The 25,099-nt window shown below is 37.6% G+C and overlaps 1 protein-coding gene across 2 annotated transcripts in view; it reads right to left on the bottom strand.

The window, feature by feature from the left end:
* LOC125279577 (leucine-rich repeat transmembrane neuronal protein 4) overlaps positions 1-17,171 on the bottom strand; it is a 132,936-nt gene extending 115,765 nt beyond the window's left edge. Inside the window, exons 1-2 of one of the 2 annotated variants that reach the window (XM_048209423.1) lie at positions 16,512-17,171; positions 5,465-7,005 (exon numbers count right to left, since the gene is read on the bottom strand). In XM_048209423.1, coding sequence (XP_048065380.1) covers positions 5,465-7,005; positions 16,512-16,515 — 1,545 coding nt within the window. In that variant the 5' untranslated portion in view covers positions 16,516-17,171. Of the gene's footprint in view, positions 1-5,414; positions 7,006-16,511 lie in introns of both variants that reach the window. The other variant, XM_048209424.1, reaches the window with a different exon arrangement.
* Between the last annotated feature and the right edge of the window lie 7,928 nt (positions 17,172-25,099).

Raw genomic sequence — 25,099 nt, 5'->3', positions numbered from 1 at the left:
TCAGTGGCTAAGTCCTAAATTATGCCATGGCAATTTGTTTTTCCAATCCACAGGAAAGCCTTTAGCATCCTTCACTGGCAAGTTTCATTAAACAAGACACTATAACAACTAAAGCTGCATTGCCTCCAGGTTATATTTTGTTACCTTGCGGCCTAGATTCGTACATTTAAAGTTTGTGAAATTTAAGACATCTGTTCAGATGCTTCCTTCTAACTTTTCTACTGCAGCATTATCACTCACTTCTTGTTCATAAAGGACTGTTTGTAGCAGACATATGTTCATTTAGCACAGCATCCCAGATGCCAAATGAGCGAACATACTCTTTATGCATTCATATGCCATCTCTTCCCTGAGAATATCACTTTTATTATAAATACACACCAGCTCTGCTCCAAAACCTCGTGAGTTGTCCTGCTGTCTGCTGCCTACTCAGGCAGATGTCTAACTTAACTGGAACCTAATAAATGTCTGATTTGAAACATTGTAGTACTACAGTGAAATTGAAGACATTAAATGCACAGGCCACACATCTAACTATTCATTTCAATAGAGTTTGGAATTAGCATGTCGCTAATCTAACAACGCAATACTCCAAGCATAGCACACACAAATAAAATAGATTTTTAGATGACATTACTCAAATATTAAAGCAGAACTAAGTAACCTTTTTTACCTTCATAAATAGTTTTCTAAGTCCTTACGATGGTTAATTGACTTGTAGATGTGTGTTTGAGGCGTGCACTAACCCCCTCTGGCACGTCTACGCAAGAAAACAGCACTTGCAAGTTGAGCTGCACCGACCCGACACAATCTCGCCTCATATTCACGTTCATGCGAGAGTGACAAAATGCTTTATGGTAATTCAAAAACAATGTATATATTATGACTTTATAAGACAATTTCGAAAATTACCCACCTCCATCGAGTGTACTGTATTTGCAAAACTACTGCGCTGGTGAGCGTTGTAGTCGTTGTAGTCCAGAGCTGCGCTTGGAGTATTTATGACAGTGTGATTCACTGAAGGAACCTGTAGGGGGAGCTTCGCAAATCTTACTGAGTTCCGCTTTAATAATGTTTCCTACACTCTAAAAAAAAAAAGCTGGGTTAAAAACAACCCAAGCTGAGAATGTTAAAAAATGGGTTTGGGTTATTTATTGTTTAAAAATTCCTGTATGTCTGGCTTAAAATGAACTCAAATTAGGTTGGAAATTACAAATCAGACACATAATTACTACAGGCAACAATAATAATCAAAAGGTGAACATTTATTAATAAGCAAATGTTTGTTTAATTATTATTAATTAAACCTAAATGTTAATTTATTAAACAAATTAATAAATGTTAATTTCCAACATATTTTGGGTTCATTTTAAGCAAACAATACAGTAATTTTGAAACAATAGTTGAATTAAATAAAACTACCCAGCTGGTTTGACCCAACTCCTGGGTTAAAACAACCCAATAGCTGGGTTTGTCCATTTTCAACCCAACTTGGGTTGTTTTTAACCCAGCATTTTTTGTTTAGTATTATCAATATGATAGATTTATATCTCAAATAAATGCTGTTCTTTTAAACTTACTATTCATCAGCGAATCCTGAAAACAAAAGTATTGCTGTTTTCACAAAAATATTAAGCAGCATTGAAAATAATAAGAACCAAACAATAGATAATATAGACCAAGGGTCTCCAAACTCAGTCCTGGAGAGCCACTGTCCTGCAGAGTTTAGCTCCAACTTGCCTCAACACACCTGCCTAGTAGTTCCTACTATGCATAATTAGACCTTGATTAGCTGGTGTGTTTAACTGGGGATGGAGTTAACTCTGCAGGGCAGTGGCCCTCCAGGAATCGAGTTTGGATGGAGACCCCTGATATAGACTATCCTTCTTGTCATGAATATGCCTATGTTGGCCTAAAAGTAAAAAGCTCAGGTGGTTCTTGGAACAGAGATATTATCACTCTAGAGTCACATTCAGACTAAATATTCATAGCAAAAGTCCTTGAAAAAGATATGCACAACCACACTGACACAAACACACCCACAAATCTCTAAGTCCCAGCGCTGTGTTTGTGTAAAACAAGAAACGCAGCCCGTGGAGTAAGGTCGGGTTGCCCGGGACAGTTGCTGTGGAAAAAGGTGAAGCACCGCTGCTTGGGCCAGAAAACACCGGGAAGCCGTCCAGAACTCAAGGACGAAGGCTTCGCCATTTGGAGCAAAAGGAGCTGACCCAACAGAGAGCTCTGGGAGGGCCCTGTTCTGCTAAAGAGGACATTTGTAGTTTCAGGGAAGCTGTTGTTCATTTTAATACGCTGAAACAATGCTGCCAAAGCCCACTGGCTTTTTACAGTATCTCTGCTTCTGGAGAAACGCCAAAACACGGTCACAATGATTAGGCAGGGAATTCACAGCGGCATTACATACAACAAATCGCTCATTAATACATCTGCAATGACAGATAGGAAGTTGTAAAATCAAACTATTCCTTTTTTCATCCTCACATTTTTTGATCTGAAAAATTATCATAGTGGACTTGAAGTTACTAGTTAGTCGCATATGAAACTTACATCATTACCAGAAATGTCAAAGGGATTCACGGCATTTCTGCAAAGAAATTGCTCCCGAAAATGAAAAAAAAAAAACTCTTTTACACACTCTCGTGTCGTATCAATTCTGTATGACTTTTTTGCTTTTTTCCGTGGAACATAAAAGGAGATGTCTGGCAGAATGTAGGCTGCTTTTTCTCATATAGTGACCAGGGGCTATCAAGCTCCTCATTTTTGCTAAACTACAACTGAAATATAAACAAAGACATAAATCATATTTCCAAATATTGACTGTGCAAAGCATTCGTTTCAAAATGGAATAAGAGCCTTCGTCCTTCATCTGTCCATTCAAACAGATGTACCTGCGAGTTTAGAAGAGACTCCAGTCGTCAATCACACAATATTGTCAGCGCAATGTGCAAACTCAGTCTTATTCTACACATGTATCTGTGCGTGTGAGTAATGCCACTGACCACGGTCACAAGAGGTCACAGGTTATCACCGTTCGATAAAAATTGCTTTCTGACAGCCGTAGCTTTATGTCTCCGATCTCGCTCTTTGACACTTCCAATTTTCTGAGATAGAATCACCGTCCTTCTTGCTGTAAATATGGGCAGGCTGACTGCTCACAACAAGGGGCTTCAGTAATGGCCAACTGCCTGGACTTCCTGTGGTTCTGCCTTGTCAACAAAAAGCTGCCAGGGACTCATCTAACTCAAGAAGGAGAGCAAGTGCACGATTAAAGAGAGAGATGGAGAGTTAGACAGACTATAAAACCTTGTAGTTGAAGATATATTCCCAGAGAACAAGGATGTAACCAAATATTCCAGATTAAGGAGGTACAAATTTGCATCCCAATATTAATGTACCTCAAACTGTAGCTAAGTACTAAAGTCATCAGGATTCAGTCAGAAATGTTTGTGCATCTATCACTGAATATAGGACAACTTATTTCAAACAATGGGTGAGTAATTCACTTTGGAGCTTCATAAAAGCCTATATAAGATAAAAATAGATTAAAAGTGCATTGCTAAGTTTTCTGCTATGTTTAGCATGCTACGCTCCACACACACACAAAAAAAGGAGGTTTACTCTTCCAATGCTGTGCATTAAAATCAGCGATAGAAAACCGTAATTATAGGTAGCCTAGCATTATGTAGAATACATAATACTGTACGTTAAATTTTATGCTTTCTCTTTTGGGTTCATAGCAATAGGGAAAACACTTGCTTCACAAAAGTTAATGCACACAAAATCACCCAATATCACTGTGTTACTCATTAGTGGTAAGTGTTACTTGTTAAAATGCAGGGTTCAGTTCTACAGTTTTCATTTATGGACAAAAAAACATCTTCACAATTGTCAAAAGGCAGAAAAACACATCAACAGGAGCAACAAAGGGGGCAAAGGACATGATGGACGCTAACAACAAAAAGACCATAAAGCAAATGGATTAAGACAGCAACAATACACATGTGGAAAAGCACGGCACCTTCAGAATAAACCACTAAAATGATATATTACCTTTTACTGGTGCAAAAGCAAAGACAATCACCATAGCACTTCCAAACAAATCACTAATCCTCTTAGTCAAACACTTGTAAATTCCATCCATTTGTGAATTTCATTAAATCACGTCGACAATTATCTCATCTGACCTTTGTTTCACAGGACATAGTCCTTGTTATTACTTCCTGTGCAAAACTGAAAGGAAACCAGCTTTATCATATTTTAGAGCTGTTGAAATGCATCCCTTGGGCTTGCTCATTACTTACAATGGGAATTTAACTGCCATGTGAATTTACCTACAATTCACTGAATCAACAATCCAAGATGAAATGATGTCTGTCCCGTAAATTCGACACCCGACGGATCTCAGCCTTGTTCTAACATTTCTGGCAATGTGATGGAGACGACACTCAAGACGACCTTTGCAGAAAGCCATGCATAATTAGACCTGTAGACAGTGAATTTATTTCTACCATGAAGATTGCCTTTGCTTTTGCTGTATTATGGCTAGAATAGAAATGTAATATGTATTATATGTGTACTTTGACTCCCCTGAGCTATTTCACAGCAAAAGGCTTTACATTTATTTTCTCAAGCTCCTCCATGTCTGTTCATGGGGAGAACCTATGACACTGCACAAATTATGGGATGCAATTGCGAGACACATGTTCAGCAGCCACTAGTAGCCATGTGGTGGATTACGTACAAGGATCAGTGATGTGTACCTTTAATTACGTCCCGAAATGGTGATTTGTCTGACAAAGTGCATGATTAAGGAAAATCTCTCCAACCCTTCATTAATCTGGTCACTGCTACCTTGAATCCAAAATGAGGCAAATATTTATCTAGGAACCAGACCAATATATTAGCCCTCACATTTCATCAATGTCTTTTTTCGCTCTCTTTCCTTTAAACAAGCAGGCCACCACAATTCATTTGACTCAGCCATTTGCCTGGGGTGTTGCATGTTGATAATAATGTAAAAACACACAGAGGATAGGAAAGGAGCAATGCACAGAGACTTGATCCAGTATGTGTAACTACATCATTTTTTGTAGCCAATCAGTGGTGTATTTTAAAAGCAGCATTCAATATTTTGCTTTAAGCCAGTAGAGAGTAAAAATTCCCCAAACCAGTGCTGCTGTTTGATATATAACAAGGTGTTTTTGGCTCGAGGATGTTAGAGCTTACTATACCTGGGGTAAAAGAAGTAAACAAAACTTTGATTACAAGCCTGAAAACATATGACTCAAGTTGCCATGCACTGACCCATGTTTCCTACCCATTAGAGGGGAACAGCTAGCAGCAGAAAAGGGGGGAGACAACACATTTTTTTTGCCTCACATCGACTGGACATTTACCTCTTGTTCCCCGCAGTGGTAATGGGTTTTAGGAGGGCGACGGATCATACCTCACATTCTCGGGAGCCGGAGATGGTGTAGGTACAGGGTCCTGTCCCATTGACCAGTACGTCCATGGTCTCAGAGTTTGTGGGTTTGTAGTCCACATAATATTCCTGAAGTGGGGAGCTGAGGGTTCGCTCTGTCTCCCGTGCCTTTTTCCGGCGTTTTCTCACCATGGAATGCTGCTGCAGTTGCTTCATGCTGCTGGGATAACGCTTCCAGGAGACGTAGATCACTAGCAGGATCATGGCCACGGATAAGAAGAGGGCAACGCTGCCGGCTATTATCTTGTGGAACGAAACATGCTCAAAGTCCTGCTCAGGGATCGGTGGGGAGGCAGTAGTCGGGGAAGGTGCAACAGGGTTGTTGCGAGTTATTTTTTCATTCACCCTGAACATGGTGGGCAGGGGGAAGCGTCCAGGTTTGGATGGGGAGCTTACAGTAGAGGAGATCGGTAGGTAAGTGGTGGGGGTTGTCTTACAGATACCATGTGTGTCAACAGCCTCGATGACTTTCTCACCTTGAACTTCCTTTGGTCCAGCACAAATCATTGTGGTTTCCTTGTTCCCCTTGAAGTTCCTTAGCCAGGCTACAAGGGGGCATAAGCTGGGGCTGCATTCCCAAATGTTTCCCGCAAGACTGATGGTAGTAAGAGAGATCCAAGCTGATATGGCCTCTTGAGACACGTTGCTTAGCTTATTGGAATCCAGATTAAGAGTCTGCAAGTTAGGGAGACACTGGAAGATGCTTGAATCCAACACTTGCAGGTCATTCCCAGAGAGATCCAGCTTTTGCAAAGAGGTCCACGTCCATGTAATTCCCTGGGTTATTGACTTTATCCGATTCCACTGCAGATACAAAGCACGGAGGTTGTTCAGCCTTGGGAAATGAGAAAAATTGATCTTTGAGAATTGGTTGTGCTCCAAGTGTAACTCAGTCAGTTTGAGAAGTCCCGCAAATGCGTTACGTGTAAGACTTCGCAGTCGATTGTAGCCCAAATCAAGGAACTCTAGGTTTCGACAATCCTGAAACACTCGCATGGGAACTGTCTTTAGGGAATTCGATCTGACGTGGAGGCTCAAAAGTTTGCGCAAGCCTTGGAACTGATTCGGCTGCAGGACTTGAAGTTTGTTGTAGGAAAGGTCCAGATTGCGTAAATTGGGGATCGAATGGAACGTGCTGTTTTCCAAATGTGTGATCTTGTTGGAGCTGAGGATCAACTCCTTTAGTCTTCGAACACCCTGAAAAGCTTGTTTGTCCACTGCATTGATGTAGTTGTGGTCTAGGTACAGCCAGACCAACTGGCTAAGGCTGGCAAACTGACCAGCCCTGAGGTTCACCAAGCTGTTGTACCGTAGAGAGAGGCCCTGGCATCCTACGGAAACATTCTTTGGCACATCACGGAAGGCATTTGACTCACAATACACTATTTTGCCATCGCAGCGGCAGCTTCGGGGACATGGTTTCTCTCGGACTCTGCCTTGGGAAGCCAATAGCCAGGCCTGCACAAGCAGGGGGATCATCAGCCAACGGGATCTCACCAGGGATCCTGCATTAAACACAAAGAGAAAGAAGGGATAAGCCATGATTCGGTCAGTTCTGATCCTAGTCTGGCATTTTGCATTTAGTCGAAAACTGATGATAACTTGCTTACAAGGATTAGTAAATACTTAATTAGTCCCGCTACACAGTTTGCATAAAGTAGGTTATAAAATTACATAGTTAATGTTTACTGAATTAAATTTTGTACGTAGGAGGAAATTATGAACTTACATGTGTTGCTTCAAGTCAGAATATTATTTACCTTCTCTTCATGTTACATTAATGTGATTACTATGCAAATAGTTTTTCTAGAACTGTATTTGGCATTCTTAAAATATGCCAATGTCAATTGATTTTCCTTGCTTAGTTCATGTACTTTAATGAAAAATAAAAGCAAACATACACCCTTACCTTGAAGCAACCGAAAGAGCTCAATAGGCAAGAGTAACTTTATTTAAATAAATTCCCCTTAAGGTTTCTTCAATAACAATAATCACACATTGGCTCCATGAACAGTCTCTGTGGTAGAGAAACTAGACTGTTGCTTTAAAAGAACACTGTTCTCTATGTTCATTTTTCACAGTATGAAATCAACATATAACTATACATAAAATGATCTGATAAAAAGACTACTGTGTCAAGTAAGGTAAGCTAAAGATGAACTGAGTGATGCCTGCATGTCCTTGTGATTGTTTTGTTCTCTAAATGAAAAAATGATACAAACAAAAATCCATTGCTACTGATCAATTCTGCTTTATCGTGCTGTACCAAAATCTTTAAGTACTTCAATTGGGTAGAAAGTTCACCCATGCAGTTCCAAAACATTTTGACTTTATATTAAATTTGAATATATAAAATGAGGACTGGAGCCGAACAAATTACAAAACACCATAAAAGTGACTTCTTGTTCATATGACTTGTACAATAGCTTTGTGTGGGAAACAAACTGAAACTTAAAGTCCTCACTGAAAATCCTGACTGCTTTGGTGTGTTAATGAGAGAAGTAGTGATGTCATGATTCATGAGCGAATCATTCTTTTGAGTCAAATGAATCGGTTAATCCAGTTCCGAAATGAATGGTGTGAATAATTTGCGATTCAAATGATTTGTTCACAGATTGGACCAATGTGGTTCTCAAACTCAAATAACTGACTCAATGAGCCGGTCGCAGAGGTTAACAGCTCACTGGAGAAAAGATAATTAGTGAATGATGATGTAAATCTAGGTTCTTTCATCACACAAAGCTATCATATGACTTCAGAAGACTTGGAATATAGTGAATAAGTCAGACTACTTTTGTGATACATTTATAGTGCTTTTGTGTTCTTTTTGAAGCTTGAAAGCTTCAGTCCCAATTCACTGGAATTGCATGGAAAACAGTGACCAGCAAAGTATTTCTCCTTTTATATTCCCTAGGCCTAGAAGAAAAATGGGTTTCATACTGCAAACAAAATTGCTATTTTAAGAAGAAAAAAAAAAAAAGTAAGATGTAAAATATTTTAAATAAATGAAAACATCTTTGTCGATCAATAAAGGACAGTGAAAATTTCCATTCCCTCGTTGGCTGGCTCAGTGTCTCTTTATGCTTCATCAGATTCTCAATTTAGGCAGAAATTAAGGTTTTTTCAAGCTAAGGGTGTGCCAAAGTTGATAACAGCCCTTTCTCTGCTGTTCTTGGAGCAAAAACAGGAAATTATTGGCTTATCTTGAGTGGCCAGCACAAAGCCGTACCATCTGAACCTTTAATCATATTACAACTATTGAGTAAATATAAAAGTAATTGTATAAATGAACAATGGTGAGCAGGAATGCATTTGAACCATCCAGCCACTGTTTACCAGCCTCCAGATCCACATCTAATCGAAACATTTTGTTTAGGTCAATTGAATGAAAAAGGCTAATCTAATAGTCTTGAAGACAGAGCGTAGGCCGGCTGAACAACCTGTTATCTACAGAACAATCAGTTCTGTGTGGCATTGCAAATTGCCTTTGAATTCATTTGAAATAATGAGAGAAAAACACAGTCCCTAATCTTCTTGTGAAGAGTCTGAAGTAAATGTGTTACAGTGCAAAGTTGCCGAGGTTTATGGTTATATAACTTAAGGCCTATTTCCCAGTGAATTTACTCAAGAGTAAAAGTTTTCCTAGTAAAAGTCCACTACGGCTGCTTGTACAATAAATGAAAATATAGTGCTGCACACAGTACAGTATAGCATACTGTACTGAGCTTGATAGAAACATAGCTTTACCTCTATTTCACATTGTGAGGCAATGAAGGATATTTGCTCGTATGGAAAATAAAAATAAACTAGAACAATTAAAAATGAGCCCTAGTGTCGGTGCCGGTAGCCTTGTGGGCAGCGCGCCGACATATAGCGCTGTTGCGCTTTGGGCAACCCGAGTTCGAGTCCCAGCTCGCGGACCTTTCCTGATGATCCCATCCTGCTTCTCCCTCCAACTTTGCTTCCTGTCTGCTTGCTGTCCTATCATAAGAAAAGCAAAAATGCCAAAAATGAATTTTTAAAAAAGAGCCCTAACACAATTAGCTTGATTTGTACATTTTCTAAAGAAACTGAGGTGCTTGTCTTTGAAAAACTCACCACCAAAATACCAGTGTGCTGTAGGTGGTTGCCAGGGCATTTTTATGCAGTTGCTAAGGTGTTCTGAATGTTTTAGCATGTTGCTATGTGGTTGCTAGGGTGTTCTAGGTGGGTTTTCACATGTGACAAAAGTCCAATAGACCACCCAGAACACTATTTAGACTATTGTAAAGCATTCTAGCCCTTAAAATTGTCCACGTGTCACTTAGGAGGGCAAGAACAGCCTAATTAGAAAAAGAGAGACGGGTAAATCAATTTAGTCTCTGCAATATTACCAGCTACACAAAAGCACCTTGGGCAAGATCACATGAAGTTATGCAAAGGTACGCAAGGACACAAAGAGCAACTGTACAATCCAATAGGGTCTGCATGCAAATTCTCAAAGTTTTAATTAACTCTCACAGCGTAACGGCTGGAGTCACCCTCATGAGTCACGCTTTATGTACAAAAAGACCAAACCTGAAAACCTCCATTTAATTTGTCTTTTGCTGCATATATGCATGATAGCATAAGTGCATCTTGGCCTCCCCCACCTTCCTGCATCCAATTCATCACGATAAAGGAACGGCAGCCAAGATGCAGTCAAATAGTGCGTGTAAACCAGCCCTTGATCTTAAAACTCATTCATCATGCCACCAACATTAAAACGCGTCCACATCCAAGTCTCAAAACCGCAGTTTCTGCAAAGCCTTTTCTGTGGTAAAAGCAATCTCACCAACTGGATGCTAGATACCCATGGGAAAGAAAAAAACTAAATGAGTTCCCTTTAATATCGCAATTGTTTTTCCTACACAGCAAACAGATGAAATGGTGTACAAAGTGTCTCCGGCTTCTTTTATCCTGAGAAAATGAATCTCAGTAATCTCATGCTTCTTTTCTATTTAAGCATCTTAAGACATAAAATAATAATCAAAATAAATAATTGGTTTGAGTAGGGTAAACTTAACTTAAACTAATTAGTTCAATCAAATTAACTTTTATGAGTATTTAGAACTTTCTTTTTCTTTTGAGTTCACAAAACTGACACATTTTAAGTAATCTGAATTCTTTCACTGTTTTGAGTTATATGAACTTATTTCTTTTAATTTAAACAAACTTAAATGTAACTGAAACTGGGCTGGGATGATTATTTCCCAGCATGCTTTGCCATGACACTCGAAAGGGAGAGTAAATGCTAAATTAATGTAAAGATTAATGTTAAGTGGGAGATTTAGTAGTGTTTAATGTTTTGATATGCTAATTTAGAAGAGTTTGTTGGGTTTTTTCGGGGGCTACCATCATGGTGACAAGCACGGCTTGACGTTAACTTTTTTTGCTCACCAGCCACTGTGGCTAGTGGTTTTCCAAAGTTACAAGCCACTCAGCATTTTAACTGGCCACAATTTTGACATCGATACCGTGGGGAAAAACCACCTTATAAGATATCTTTAATATTGTCTCATAATTTGGCAGCAGGTGTATTAGGCTGCTGTCACTTTAAGACCTGACACACAGATCCATTATACTGTTACACATGCGTTTTCTTTCTCAACTGTTTACGTTCACTTAAAACATAACTGACTGTGTTTATGTGAATACTCACCAAGACCGGCATTTTAACATTATTTTGTGTGTATTTGAATGTTTAAGAGCAACAAGCAGCGAAAAACAACTCAATTTAGTACTGAAGTGGCTTTATGTGCACGCACTTTTTGGTGTAAGCACAAAATCTGCAGGAACGAGTAAAATTATGCACAATGTGAACGAAATTCAAGCCCTGTGACACCAACAATATTCATCTGGAGCAAATGAAACGAGTGAGTGAGGGGAGGTGGGTTTGTGTCGACTCGCTGTCAGAGAGATGAGAGAGAGAGAAAAGAGCAGCTGGTATTGTATATCTGTTCTGAGTAAAATAAGTATTGGAACATTTCAGATATTTCAGTATTGAAAAATCTTCATTTTTGACAAAACTACATTACACTTAGTTTATTATTTCAGATGCCTTTTTAAAAGACTACAAATAATAAATCAAATTCACGCCACTGCTTGGCGGGTGTTAATGTCAAGCCCTGTGGAGCATGAGCTTGGTTTGAGAACAGATTTATGTTAAATATTCTATATTGTCATTTTGCTATGCTATGCTAATGTTATAAAAGCTTTGTTTTACCAATTAGCAAGTTAGCATTTACTAAATTAGCTAGTTAAATCTAGCCAAGTTTCCACTACTAAAACTATTTAAATTGAGATTACATGATAATTTTAAGTATATGAATTAGCTTACTTAAATATTTAAAGTAAAATGTAAGAGTACAAAATAAAGTTACTTAACTTTGCTTACTTAAACTTTAAATTTCTTACCTGATTTTACTGATTACCCCCCCCCCCTCTTTTTTTTTTTTTTTTTTTTTTGAGATCTGTCAACTTATTCGGGTTTACAGTGAATCAAACATCAATCTCAAGCATTTCTCATCAAATCTGCCAAGGTCAAAAAATTTGTCACGGAAAATACAATTTGTCACAGCTCAGACAATTTGATTCTGAAGGTAGACTTTCATTGAGATCTCATTTGAAACTCTGTAGGAAACAGATGAGAGATCTTCATCTCAGGAGAATCATCTGAGATCATCATTAGATGTCATCAAAAATCTACATGTGCTTTCCAACTCAAGTCATTGCTGTCTAAGAGAAATAAGTGAGATAAGTGATCTTATTTTGATTTTCCATTCTCGTATAGCATTATCTATATAACGTACAGTAACTGAGGAATCCTGAGCTATGAAAGAGCAACATCCGAGCAACACAATTTTCCTCTTGGTAGACGCATTTGATCTTTATGTCTTGAGTGTGTACTTTCTCATGCAATTTCTACACTGCATACAATAAACTACAAGCATAACCTAAAGTACGTACGGCATCACCAGAGCCCTGCAGAAAATATCACTGTAACGGTGGCCAACTTTTCAGCGCTAATCCCATCTGTGATTTGTTTCTGTCTGATCAGGAGAAGCATAATCCCAAAACAGCAGTGCTAATCTCACACAAAGATAATCTGACACAAAACTGAACAGCTCTGAATTAATCCCATCACATTCAAATAGGGGCCCACACGCAACAGTGACAAAAGAGATTTCACATCTAAAGTTTTTTACTATTATTCCTCATATCAAACTTAATGATATTTCCATTACCCACATTTTAATTTCCCCTGACAGCACAGGTCATAACAGAGAAACTGTCTTCACATTTTAGGCAATCAAAACCAAGAAACAGATACGGCCACTTCCCGCATCCATTTCTCATTTGCTGACATGTTTCCGTCTCCCTCTCCTCAGTTATCTGTTTTGACACCCTCTCCACTCTATTACCTGGGAAAGCTCTTAGGCATTTAATAAGGGACACTTGATGTGTCCAGATGTCTTTCCGTGGACACGAGACAGGTATAGAGAGAACGAGAGGAGGGGGATTGAGGAATTAACTTCGTGTCCTTTATGTAGCGCTGTAATATCGCACTGAGGTACTTAACAGGAATATGACAGTAAGTAGTTGTGCTTCATTCTGGGCTATTATGAATTTCTTTACAGCTTGTTTAATCGTGCCAGCGTGGGACAATGGTAGCATAACAGAGTGACAAATACTGCAACATAACATGTTACTGACATGACAGTTAAATTCTGGTATATATTATGGCATTCGTTTCCCTTGCACACACTGCATTCGCAGTGCAGATACTGCCATAAAAACAAAACAAATAGACTACAAACACAGTTGCATAGATTTAACAGGTGAATATCACACATTTATGATTATTCTTTATAATAATAAAATTAAAAAATGGCTAAAAAGCTAAAATTTGTAAACAAACTTTGATGTTGGCTTGAGGAAGCTTGAATGGGCAGCCTGAGGCAAAAGAGCCAAAGCATATATCTGTTCAGTGTTTTGGAGCTGTCCCACCACAATAAATAAATGCATTTGAATGAAAATAAAACAAACGACAAACTTTCGTGAGGACGGAAGCGAAAGTGATCTGGCTTCTGGGCTAGTGTCTGTCCGTGTGCCTGCGATCTGCTCTTGAGGTCAAGCTACTGTCTGTATGTGTGCTACAGAGATAAAGTGAATCAGTGCAGCGATTATCTTACCTGCACAATGAACTGTGTGAAACATGCATTCAGATGATCAATAATGATAATCCAGATGGTATATAAAAAATAACTTGTGTAGCGCTTACGGAGTATGCATTTATTTGTCTTTTTCAATGAATTGAAAATGAAATAAATGAGAGGATTTCTACCTCTGAACAGTACTGCTCCTCTAGAGGGGGCATTTTTGCTCTGTCAATGTAAGTCTATGGGAAATGTATGGATTTTGATTATTATTTATACGAAAAATGTAGGTCTAATCAGTTAGAAAAAAGATAGCAACAGGCTAGAACAGGCTCAAGGTCTGTGGCGAGTTTGTATCTTAAAGCTTGTTGCATTAAAACTCTAGGAGGAGATGCAGTCAGAAAATTTAGTCTCAGAATGAATATAATAATAATCTTAAGTTTAAATAGCATTGCAATATGTTGGCTTTCTCAAGCCAACATAATAAAGAAAGAAATTATTTTTTTCATTGCATAGTTTTTTCATTTAAACTTTCCTCAATATTATTAGAAAAGGATGAGAACTGAACTGAGCTGGGCTGCGTCTCCCAAAAGCATTGTAAGCCTAAGTTGATTGTAGAACAATTACCACCAATGGTCTCTATACAATCAATTTAGGCTTACAATGCTTTTGGGAAACACAGCCCTGGACGACATCACTGTTTTCTGCAGAACTGCTTTACAGAAGAAATAATTTAATAATTAATGATCTTTGACTGTTTGCCGAGGCTGTGGATTACAGGTAAAAATGTTGTAAATACTGTTCAGTTTCTTGATCGTTTCACTTCTTAAGACCTCAATGTACCATTTTGGTTTGTCTGCATATGTTTTTTTGAATCTCAAAGTGACTGCACCCATTGCCTTCCATTATATGAATCGCAGAGGACCAAGGTTTCAACTAAAAATCTTCTTTACTGTTCTACTGAAGAAGAAAAAAAGTCACCTACATCTCGGATGGCCTGAGGGTAAGTAAATTAACAGCACATTTCATTTTTTGGGTGAACTAGCCCTTTAAGCACCATCAGTAGCTTGCTGTAATACAAAAAATAATGCATTACTGTAACAAAAAGTATATATTTAGACATGTACATTTGCAATTATAATTGTTGGATTGATTTGATTTTTTTTTTTTTTTATTATTATTTTGTGTCCACACAGGATGATTTTCATTACTGTATTGCATTAAGGTAATGAGAATTGCATGGGGGTGCTTAATTGTTATGATGCAATTAATTTTTATAGCCTTAAAAATATGCTTCATTTTCTTTATGCAATATATCTCTCTTCTTACCATTTGTCTTTTTTTTTTGTTTTTTTGGGTGACATATTGTAATGGTCTGGGAGTATGTTGCTTTAAGACCCATGTTTGGGGTGTCCTGAGCCCTGCATTCAGGGGGAGAGTGGAAGAGGCAAAAACATGCTGCGCCATTCTTAAAATGAAATATGGATTCATCCGTTAACAGTAACCTGTGTCGTGTGGATTATAATGCACTATAAGAACTAATCCTTTCATTGTGAGGCTCGCCCAAACATTTCTGCTGAATGTGTTTTATCATCAATCTAGTCAGTATAAGAAATGTCACCAGACTGAGGCTGAGCTGACCGAGTTGAGCGAACAGCACACCTGTGAGGCACAGGAGTGAACATCCACCTACATCATCTGCTCAGTAAACAGCCATAAAGACATTACGACATCAAGCCATTATGATGACAATACTCATATTCTGAATACAAGCATCACATTTGTCCAATCTATTCACTCTTACACACTTCCTTGTTTGCTTTTAGCATCATTTCATTAAGTCATACTTGAATGCTTGAATGAATGACTCTTCCATACAGTATACCGGGTGATGACTGGAAAAGGAAGGGGGCGGGGTATTATTTATGATCTGATTATGATTATTTATGATGGGGACAACCATATGTGCTCCCAATAATTACAGAATGATTTTAAAGGCGTCTAATGGGATGACATTCCTTCTTTCCTCAAATTTCAACAACCACAACAAAAAAAGGGGGGCCAGCAAAACAAGCAACAGTTAAGAGACTACAATAAGACCTCTGCGCTCCAAGCAACATGAATGACTGCATAAAATCAAACAGAAAATCACAGCTTTCCACTATGACAGCAGCTTTTGCTCTGAAGCATCAATCGAAGTCTATAGGATTTAAAAGATGCAAGAACTGACACAGCATTTTCTATGTATAACTGCAGATTTTACCTGTCCTTTATGAAATTAATGTAGTTATTTGGGTCCCATACAGTGAATTATTGAGTGTTATATTCCTAAAATGATATCTGCATTTCCTCAGTTTGATACACAAGGACACATGAGGCAGCACAGACTCTCTACAACAGATGTGAGTTATATATGAGAATCTATCTATGAGCATCAGAGAATCCAATCAGGGCAGATAGAGAGACAGCCTGTTGATCATATACCACCACAACACCCGCGCAAAATGTAATATGTTGCAATAAATGCCGTTCAGTATGATTTCTGCACAGGTGTGCATGATGAAAGTTGCGTGCTATCAAGGACATTCTCAAATATGCTTCATTCATTTGCCTTAAACACATGCAACGCACTTATAAAACCCACTGCAAAGCTATTTTAAGAAACGATCTTAAGATTTGCACCGCAGGTTTTTTTTTTTGTTTGGTTTTTTTTTGATACACCTCGAATCGTCACAGGACTGCCAACTGTATCCAAAAAGCCAACATATCACAGAAAACCAACCTTACTAAATGTATGGATTTATTCAGAGTCATGCAAATCAACGGAAACATACCCATCTCTGCGTAAATGTCGCGTTTTCAGCAGGTTTTACAGCCCTTCGATGTGCGATTCCAGACTCCGCATGGCACCGTCTTCAAACACACTCAGAAAGGAGCACCTGCCCAAAGCTGCGGTGCCCGAGATGTTGGCGAGGTTCGGAAACTCCAGCGACAGCAGCGTTATTTCAATTCCGCAGTCGCGCCGCTGCGCAACATGTCCAAGTGAACAACGGAGAAATCCTAAGAGCTCTTCCCAGCGTAAGAGACAAACATTGAGGTTTACTTATATGAGAACGTCCGAAAAGAACATTTCCAGCGCGTATGTGTGCGTATCAGCTATATCCTTCACATTAAAATATCCTCCACTTGGTTGGAAAGTTTGGAAAGATTTGCGCAAAAGCGCACCATTGGATGTTCGGCAAGGTGCGCAGCTAGGAAGAAAGCCAAGCGAGGAATGCAAACATCTTTCTTATGTCCTGTAAAAAGAAAAAAAAATGGAAAGCTGTGCGCAGGATGAGTGATGTATTCCTGATATCTGCTGATCTTACGGGAGCTCAGAGATGGTGCTGTATAAGCCACATTTAGGGCGTTATTCTTTATCCGAACATCTGTCAAAAACAGAAGAAGGTTTTTAAGAGGAGTGTGTGAGTGTGATTGCACTCAGCACTGGTGCAGTCATTGCTTAACCTTCTTTTGCAAGTGCTATGCATCGGATTGCCCTCTTCTGGTGGGAAAAGGAGACATGCGTCGCCCGTTTAGAGCATTTGCCCGTTAACAATGAGGCTAAGTATTCTTGAGCGCGTCTTTGAAATGACGGCATAAAATATTAACATGCGGTAATTGCATTTATAGGGCTACACATGATTCATTGTCTTAGAGGCGTAAATGTAAGGTTTAAAGGTCCTTAGCATTTATTCTGTGGTGCTTCTTTTAAATGCATTAATTAATATTAGATTGCATACACCATTAATTATAGGCTACTTAAAGGTAGTCTGTATAATATATATATATATATATATATATATATATATATATATATATATATATATATATATATATATATATACATATATATATATATATACACACTTTAGATTTATTTTTGGATATCATGTATACCTGATTTTCCCCTCATAAATTGGTTCTCAAATAAGGTTTAAACACTATATTTTGGCCAGAAATCACACTGAAAAAAATGCATGAATTCTATTGCATTAGATAACAAATAATAATAATAATAAAAAAACAAATAAATAAATAAATAATAATTGTTGGTTTAACTTCAAAAAGTAAGTTACCTGGTTGCCTTAAAATTTTGAGTTCATTGAAATAAAAAAATCGAGTTGATACAATACAGGCGATTCGTTTAATGAACAGAAACTCAAAATATTATGTTATCTGAAACACATTGTTGATTTGACAAAAGAAAAAAAAAATGTGATAAATTATGAAAATAAAAAGATATCACAAAAAAACAAGTTTGTTAGATATCAAATGAGATAACATTCAGAATAAATACCAAACATAGTGGATCACATCCATAGTTAATGTAATGAAATGTGATCAAATTATTACGCAGATGCTACTTGCTTTGATATTTTATTACCCACTGTAAATTACATTCATACATTTTTAAGTGTGAGTTACATGTCCAATTTTTTTTTTTTTTTTTTTTTTTTGGCCACTGTGGAGCATGAACAAGGGTGCATCTATCTGGAAGGACGAAAACTATTGCCAAGCAACACAGAGACCTTTATCCATCGTGACATCAGCTTGCAAAAGAGAGCAAGAGGTCTGTATTCAAAACAACTGCCCAGCTGTAACATAAAAGGTATATATATCTGAAAATCATTTGCTATAAAAACACTTGCAAATAATCTAAATGCAAGCAAGCTAAACATTGGGACAAAAAAAGGGTTCAGTGGTTTACATAAACTGTTTGTAAGCCATTTTAGCAAACATCCCACTCACCTTATGAAGTAGTTCAAGAGAATATGACCTCCTAATGTCATTCTGCGTCAGGGTCAACACCATAATTTCCAAAGTGGCTGTCTGTATCTGCCCCGTACGGGCCATCTAATTAGAGATAATGGACACTTGAGCTCATATCTGTAATATGCTGCATTTGGCTCCAGAAAATACAGCTGCGAAGCACCAATCATGCCAAATCCGCTACTCAGCAACAGGCTGGATGGTGAGGGAATCTGTCCGTCGCTATTGAGGATACAGATGATCAAGGACAATAAGGTGACAGCAGGTTTAGGCCTCTGTGGAATAGACTGTTTGTGGTGTACGTCTGTTGTTTGTGCTTTCAGACTCACAGAAGACCGTTCTCTGTTGTGATGATGAGCTCTGGACACACTGTGGTGATGCATGGAAAACAAATCCACTTCTTCGTGGGTGGTATGCACAATAAGAGGTATTTGAGGAAAACAAGAAAGATAATTTACAGCACTGAGATATAAATTCAACTAAATAACCACAATAAATAAACTTAGTTTTATACTAAAAAGAACACTAGAGCTGCATGATTAATCGTTAAAAGATTTTGATCTTATTTCTAAATGACTGCGACTCGGCTCTGTGTATTAAACCTTTGACAAGTCTGATCACAGTGAACATTCAGATCTGCGTTGGCACTGCCGCTGAGCCAGACAGAGCCTTTGTCATGTATACATTTTCACAAACGTTCTTTTCAAACACAGTATCATTATTTTTACAGTATTTCAAATGATCACTGGGATAAAAGTTTATAGTTCAAATATAAACACTGATGTCTATGGCAGCAATCAAAATAGAGTAAATCACATTTCGAAAGTAACTTAAAACTTCAAATAAAGACTGTATCAGTGACATTGTTACACCAGCAGGTGGCGACAAGTGACCGTTTTTGTCATTGAATCATTCATTCAAAAGATTTGTTAAAAAACGCTAATTCATCCAGTTGTGAAACAAGTAGTCTCAGCCTCAGACATCATGCCCACGGACCGTTGGCTGAACGTCTGATGCATAAGGCACACTTAACTGGAATCACTTTTTTCGAAGTCATCATCTGATTGGTTGAATTCTACAGGATATCCAGGAAACGTGTGTGTCGCATTCTTTAACGGTCCACCTAAGAAACAAATGCCATGATGCCAAACCCCCTCGTGGAAGAAGAAAGCCGTTGTGTTTACAACTGTGACAACGAGAGTTTTCCAGGATCAACTAAACGCTGGATTTTTAAAAGTATGTGAAGTTTGTTGCTCTATTATTGCAGTAAACTTGTTCAACGTTCTTGAATGAATAATTTATTAGATGCACGCCGATCTGTTACTGTAGGGACATAGACTTTACGTTTTCACGCCCCTAAACATGACACAGGATAAAACAAACTGTGATTGGTTGCGTTACATGTCAGTCAAACGTCCCTTGGGTGGTCCTTGACCAATGAAAGCTGCCATCAGTCTGAAGGTCTGCCTACTCGAGATTATGAAATAAGTGATGTCTTTATGAACGAGTCATTGAATCATTCATTCAAATCAATTAAAAAAAAAAAAAAAAATCAAATTAATTAATTATTTTTAATAGACTGCAGCAATTAACATTTTGTCAGAACCTCTAGTCGTCTATTCAGAATTGTGACCTCTATAAAAAAATAAATAAAATAAAAAATAAAAAATATGATTCTCATTTAATCCAGAATCTTGCAGCTCTACTATACCAACTTAAAAGTAATCAAACTTTATATAGCAATGTTTCATTCCCATGTCCTTCATCAGGCATATACATAGTGGTACAGTAAATGATGAAGGTCATGGGACCGAAAATTTGATTACTTATGCAAGTTGGGATAGTGTGTGGGATTTCTTTTTTCTAGTTTATATTGGACTTTGACAATTGTCCTTTGCACCTATCAAGTACTGGCAGGTTTACTTAATTGATTATACTAAAAAAACTACAACTTTTTTTGTAAAAGTTACATAGATTTTCAGCCCACTAAAAAACATATTATACACATATATATATATATATATATATATATATATATATATATATATATATATATATATATATATATATAAACTGCTGATAAAGAAAATCAAGCTGATAAAAAAATAAAATAATAAATTGAAAAATAATAACATAAAATAACACAAAAAATAAATGCATGATCCAATCAGATCCTAATGGATAAAATCAAGTCTGGACCTTCATATTAACCTTAACAAGTTTGTTCTATCGAATAACACTAAACCCTAATTGGACGTTTAGTTCTTAGTATATATTTGTATATATTAGAATTTCAGAAACCTAATCTGTAAGTGAGCATCTACAGAATGAAAAATGAGAGTGTTTTGAGTTGACTCATACCAACTAAAAATATCTTGTTAGCTGTAACACTTTACAGTCAAACTGTTGAATCAAAACAAGAAAATATTGTATGCCATTTGAAACATTTGTTTTGAAGTTACAAGACAGAATATGAAAATGATAAAGGTGCAGATTATTCACTGCAAACCTGCCTGAACTGTCAGGTATAATGAAGCTGCCATATTCATACAAATCTGTCTGCTTCCCAGAGTGATATCTGTATTTGAATAGATAAAACCTCAATTGCATTTATGCTTCTTCAAGCATTACACAGCCTGATCACTGCATCTGCCTTTATTCAGCCGGATAAAAGAATCTACACTGCAAAAAATAATCTCAGGTGCAAATAAGGCTTCTAGTTTATTCAAACCAAACAGTCATATTTTTGTATCGTGCAGACTGTTTATCTGGAAATGATGAAAAAAAAAAATAGTGTGTCCGAATTGCATGTCACGCCTGTCTGCAGAACAAAAATGGAAAATTGAAAAGACGCCCACTAATGATCACACAATTTTCCTGACAGACAGAACTTTTTTTATTACGAACATCTCTAGTAATTACGAATCAGATTTATGATTATACCTTTGCACTGACTAATTCAGCTGTGGTATTCAGCCATCAGCGTGACACGTCCATTTTGTGAACTGCATGAAAAATTCTCCAAGGTTACAACAGAAAATGGAATTTGCTCAATGGCATCGCACACTAATTAACCTTATTGTACTAATAAAGATGTTGCTTGAGCTGCATCACCGGCCACCCATAAAGCCAGTGTAGGAAAGCTACCAGTCATTAAGAAAGGTGTTAAAAAGGCCAGTGGACTTATTAGTTAGAAAAAAGCCATTGGAAGGTTAGGTTGGAAAAATGAGTTTAATAGCTAAAATATCTGCCATGGTCAAATATCATGAAATCCAGTCATCCATTTCTTTTTAAATCTCAAATAACGTTAGCATTCTTGGATGAAAAGTTTAAAGAAAATTTACTCCCCCATGCATTTAACTTTCTTTCTTCAGATAAACACAAGCAAAAATTTTCGGAAAATAATCCATCTCTGTGAGTCCATATAATGCCATAGAATGGCTGCCGCTCGGTTGACGCTTGAAAAACCACAGCAATCATGACGGAAACTACTAAAATATGTTATACTAATATTTTTTAACTTTTTAAGCTATAAATCATTGCTTCCAGTCTATTGTCAAACAAAAGATCATGAGAGGGACGTTGTGACATTTTGAAGAGGCAGTCCTCTGTGCTTCCACGTTACTTCTTGCACAAACCTTACAACCCACTTACGTTTATGTAAAGCTAAACACCTTGGAAAGCTGGCCGGAAGCAATAGTTTGCAGGACTGTCAAACTCATTTTAGGTTGAGGGCCGGATGGGAAAAATGTAAATATGTGGGATATATTACATTTTTTAACCCTTAGTTCTGCTGACAATTAGCCTACATTAATATTAACCATATGAACGACAAATTAATAAAACTAGAAAAACACACTGCTCTGTGAAAACTGCTTTTTTACAGTGAAAAGACTTTATTACATTTTTTAAATAATGTTTTAATATTATATATACATACATATATACACATATATATATTATTTTTTTTATTAGGGATGCCCTGATTGTGATATTTCATGGCTGATTCCAATTTTTTACAAGCAAATTGGACGATTCCGATATTGGCTGCAAACTTATTTCTTTGTTTAAAGCTGCAGTCCGTAAGTTTTGCCTCTTTGTCGCCATCTCTGTTCGAAACCTGCAATGGCAGTTATTTGTGGAATTATCATCTTTATGTGGGTTGTGCATCGGCACGACTCCTCAGCGTGGATGAATCTAATGTTTTGAGGAGAATGTGTGGCTGTCAGTCACTGCACCGGTGGATAATGTACTTCAAAATAAGACCAAAATAAGAATTTTCACCAGTAAATGTCTTCTGAACAAGTAACAAATCTGCCACAAATTATTTCATAATTTCATTTAACATAATTTCTGACTTTATGCTAGAATTATGCTAGAAGACACATGCACAAAACAAAAACAGCAGACGGACTGAATGAAAATGCAAATTCACTCTCTGTCAGTAGGTGGCGCTTATGAAACAGCAGCAATATAGCATTTCCATGGTTACTGCTGTAAACAAAGCAGAGTTGCACTTATAAACACTACTTTATATGGAGGTAAGAGGACAAGAAAATGCCATTGAAACTATTCTGAAGACAGTTCCCTTTCATAGATACATTCATATAAACCCCTACCCCAATAAAGTGGTGCAGATATGACGTCACTTTGTAGGCCAACCGACAGTTAGCAAAACACTGGTTCCCTTGATAAAATCTCAATATGATTTTCCCATAGGTTTTTGGATTATGGCAAAAAATAAGCACTGTGATCAACAAAAGTTTATGATACTTACACGTTTTGTCCATCAAGATAATTATCACAGTTCTGTCATGACAACTCTCGGAGTGTTTGGTATGGTAATGGATATGACAATGTAGATATTTTTGGTCTTGGTGGAATAGATCTGCTACGCTGCTGCTGCTTAATTGCTGCTGCTGCTGTTGATTATTGCTGCTGCTGCTGCTGCAGAGCAAGTACGGGACTTGCTACTGCCAATACATACACGACCTGCTGCTGTGAGCAAGTAAGACATGCTGCTGCTGTACAATATAGCGTACATGAATAACCATAGCAGATCTATACAGGTGGAGCAGGGGAAGGTGGAGGGTTTCTGAAGCACGCTGCGCTACAAAGCAATGCTAACTCATGTATTTAAAGATTAAGCATGCAGCTCATTGGCTACTAAAACAGCAGGAACAAATCATCTGTGACCTATAGATATTGATGTGATAATTAGCAGGTGTGTTAAAGGACCTATTAGCCTGCGCCATCTAGAGTTTCATGCCAGAACTTTGTATATAAACACAACTTTTATGAAGTTTGAAGCCTAAATACTAAGGAGGCCCGCACATGACATGCAAGAAAAGAAATTAAAACGTGCACACAATTTACTAAATCGTGCACACAATTAACTATTTTGTTGTTATTTTGTGCGGAACGAAATAGTAAATTGAGGGAACGAATTGGTAAATCTTGTGCATGAATTAGCCTACTATTTTTTTCCTGCATGTCATGTCCGGGGCTCTGTAAAATACAGTCGCCAGAAGTAAAAAGTTAAAGGTAGGCTATAAACAGTACCACGGTCACTCAACTTCAATGTCACCACGACTAAGCTTATTCCGACAACTCTTTCAGTTTTGATCTAAAAACATTTCCCCAGAAAGTTTGAGTTTAACATCTTGTTTACAGACTTTGTAATATTCCCACACAAATTACATTTTGGGAGATTACTGCAAAACGGTTTGTGTGCAAGTGTGGAATAGAGATCAAAATAAAAACTTCACACCATTCCGATTTATGGCCGGTTGAAGCGGGCCGTATGTTTGACACCCCTGGTTTATAGTTAAATGTGTTTAAAATATTAGTATTTTTCTTACACACACCTATCATTTGTCTTCAGAAGACACTGATTGATCCACTGGGGTCGTATGGATTACCATGAAGAATGCCCTCAAGCGTCAACCGAGCAGCAGCCATTCAATGGCATTATATGGAATCACAGAGATGGATTATTTTCCTAACAATTTTCGCTTGTGTTTATCTGAAGAAAGAAAGTCATATGTATCAGGATACCCTTTTGGGTGAACTTATCCCTTTAAAAATGATGAAAGAAAGAAATGTGATTCTGTATATACGAACGGATTTATTGAACGGCAATATAAAGCACGGACAAAAGACACTGTGATAAGTCAAATACTTTTACACTGAACTGTATTTGTGAAGCAAGACTTCTGGAATTTTACACATTTCAGAGAGGCAAACGAGTTGTTTCAGAGTTGTTTAATTCTCACAATTAGCAGACGGTCCTTTCGTTTCTGGCCCAAGGTCACACAGGAGGAATAAAAGAACAAACATAACAAGGATGTTTTGAAAGGGCTGTAAGGTCATTTAGAGAAACATGCATTTAGTAAATCCCACGCAAAAATTCATTCTGGACAACCAAACCACTGCCATTTCTGTCCAGGTGTGTTATCTGTGTTTGTATATGCCTGACAAGTAAATGCCAAAATATGGTTCTGCACAGCAGGCACCGGATCCGCCGTGGCAGCCATTTAACGCTCCCTCCCTTTCCTACCAGCTGTCAGAAGAAGCCACGCGCTCTGACTCCCTCAGTCGTGAAGATACA

The sequence above is a fragment of the Megalobrama amblycephala genome, linkage group LG12 (genome assembly GCF_018812025.1).
Source record: "Megalobrama amblycephala isolate DHTTF-2021 linkage group LG12, ASM1881202v1, whole genome shotgun sequence".
Lineage (NCBI taxonomy): Eukaryota > Metazoa > Chordata > Actinopteri > Cypriniformes > Xenocyprididae > Megalobrama > Megalobrama amblycephala.
The sequence above is the reverse complement of the archived record's forward strand: the minus strand, read 5'-3'. Positions and strand labels throughout refer to the sequence as shown.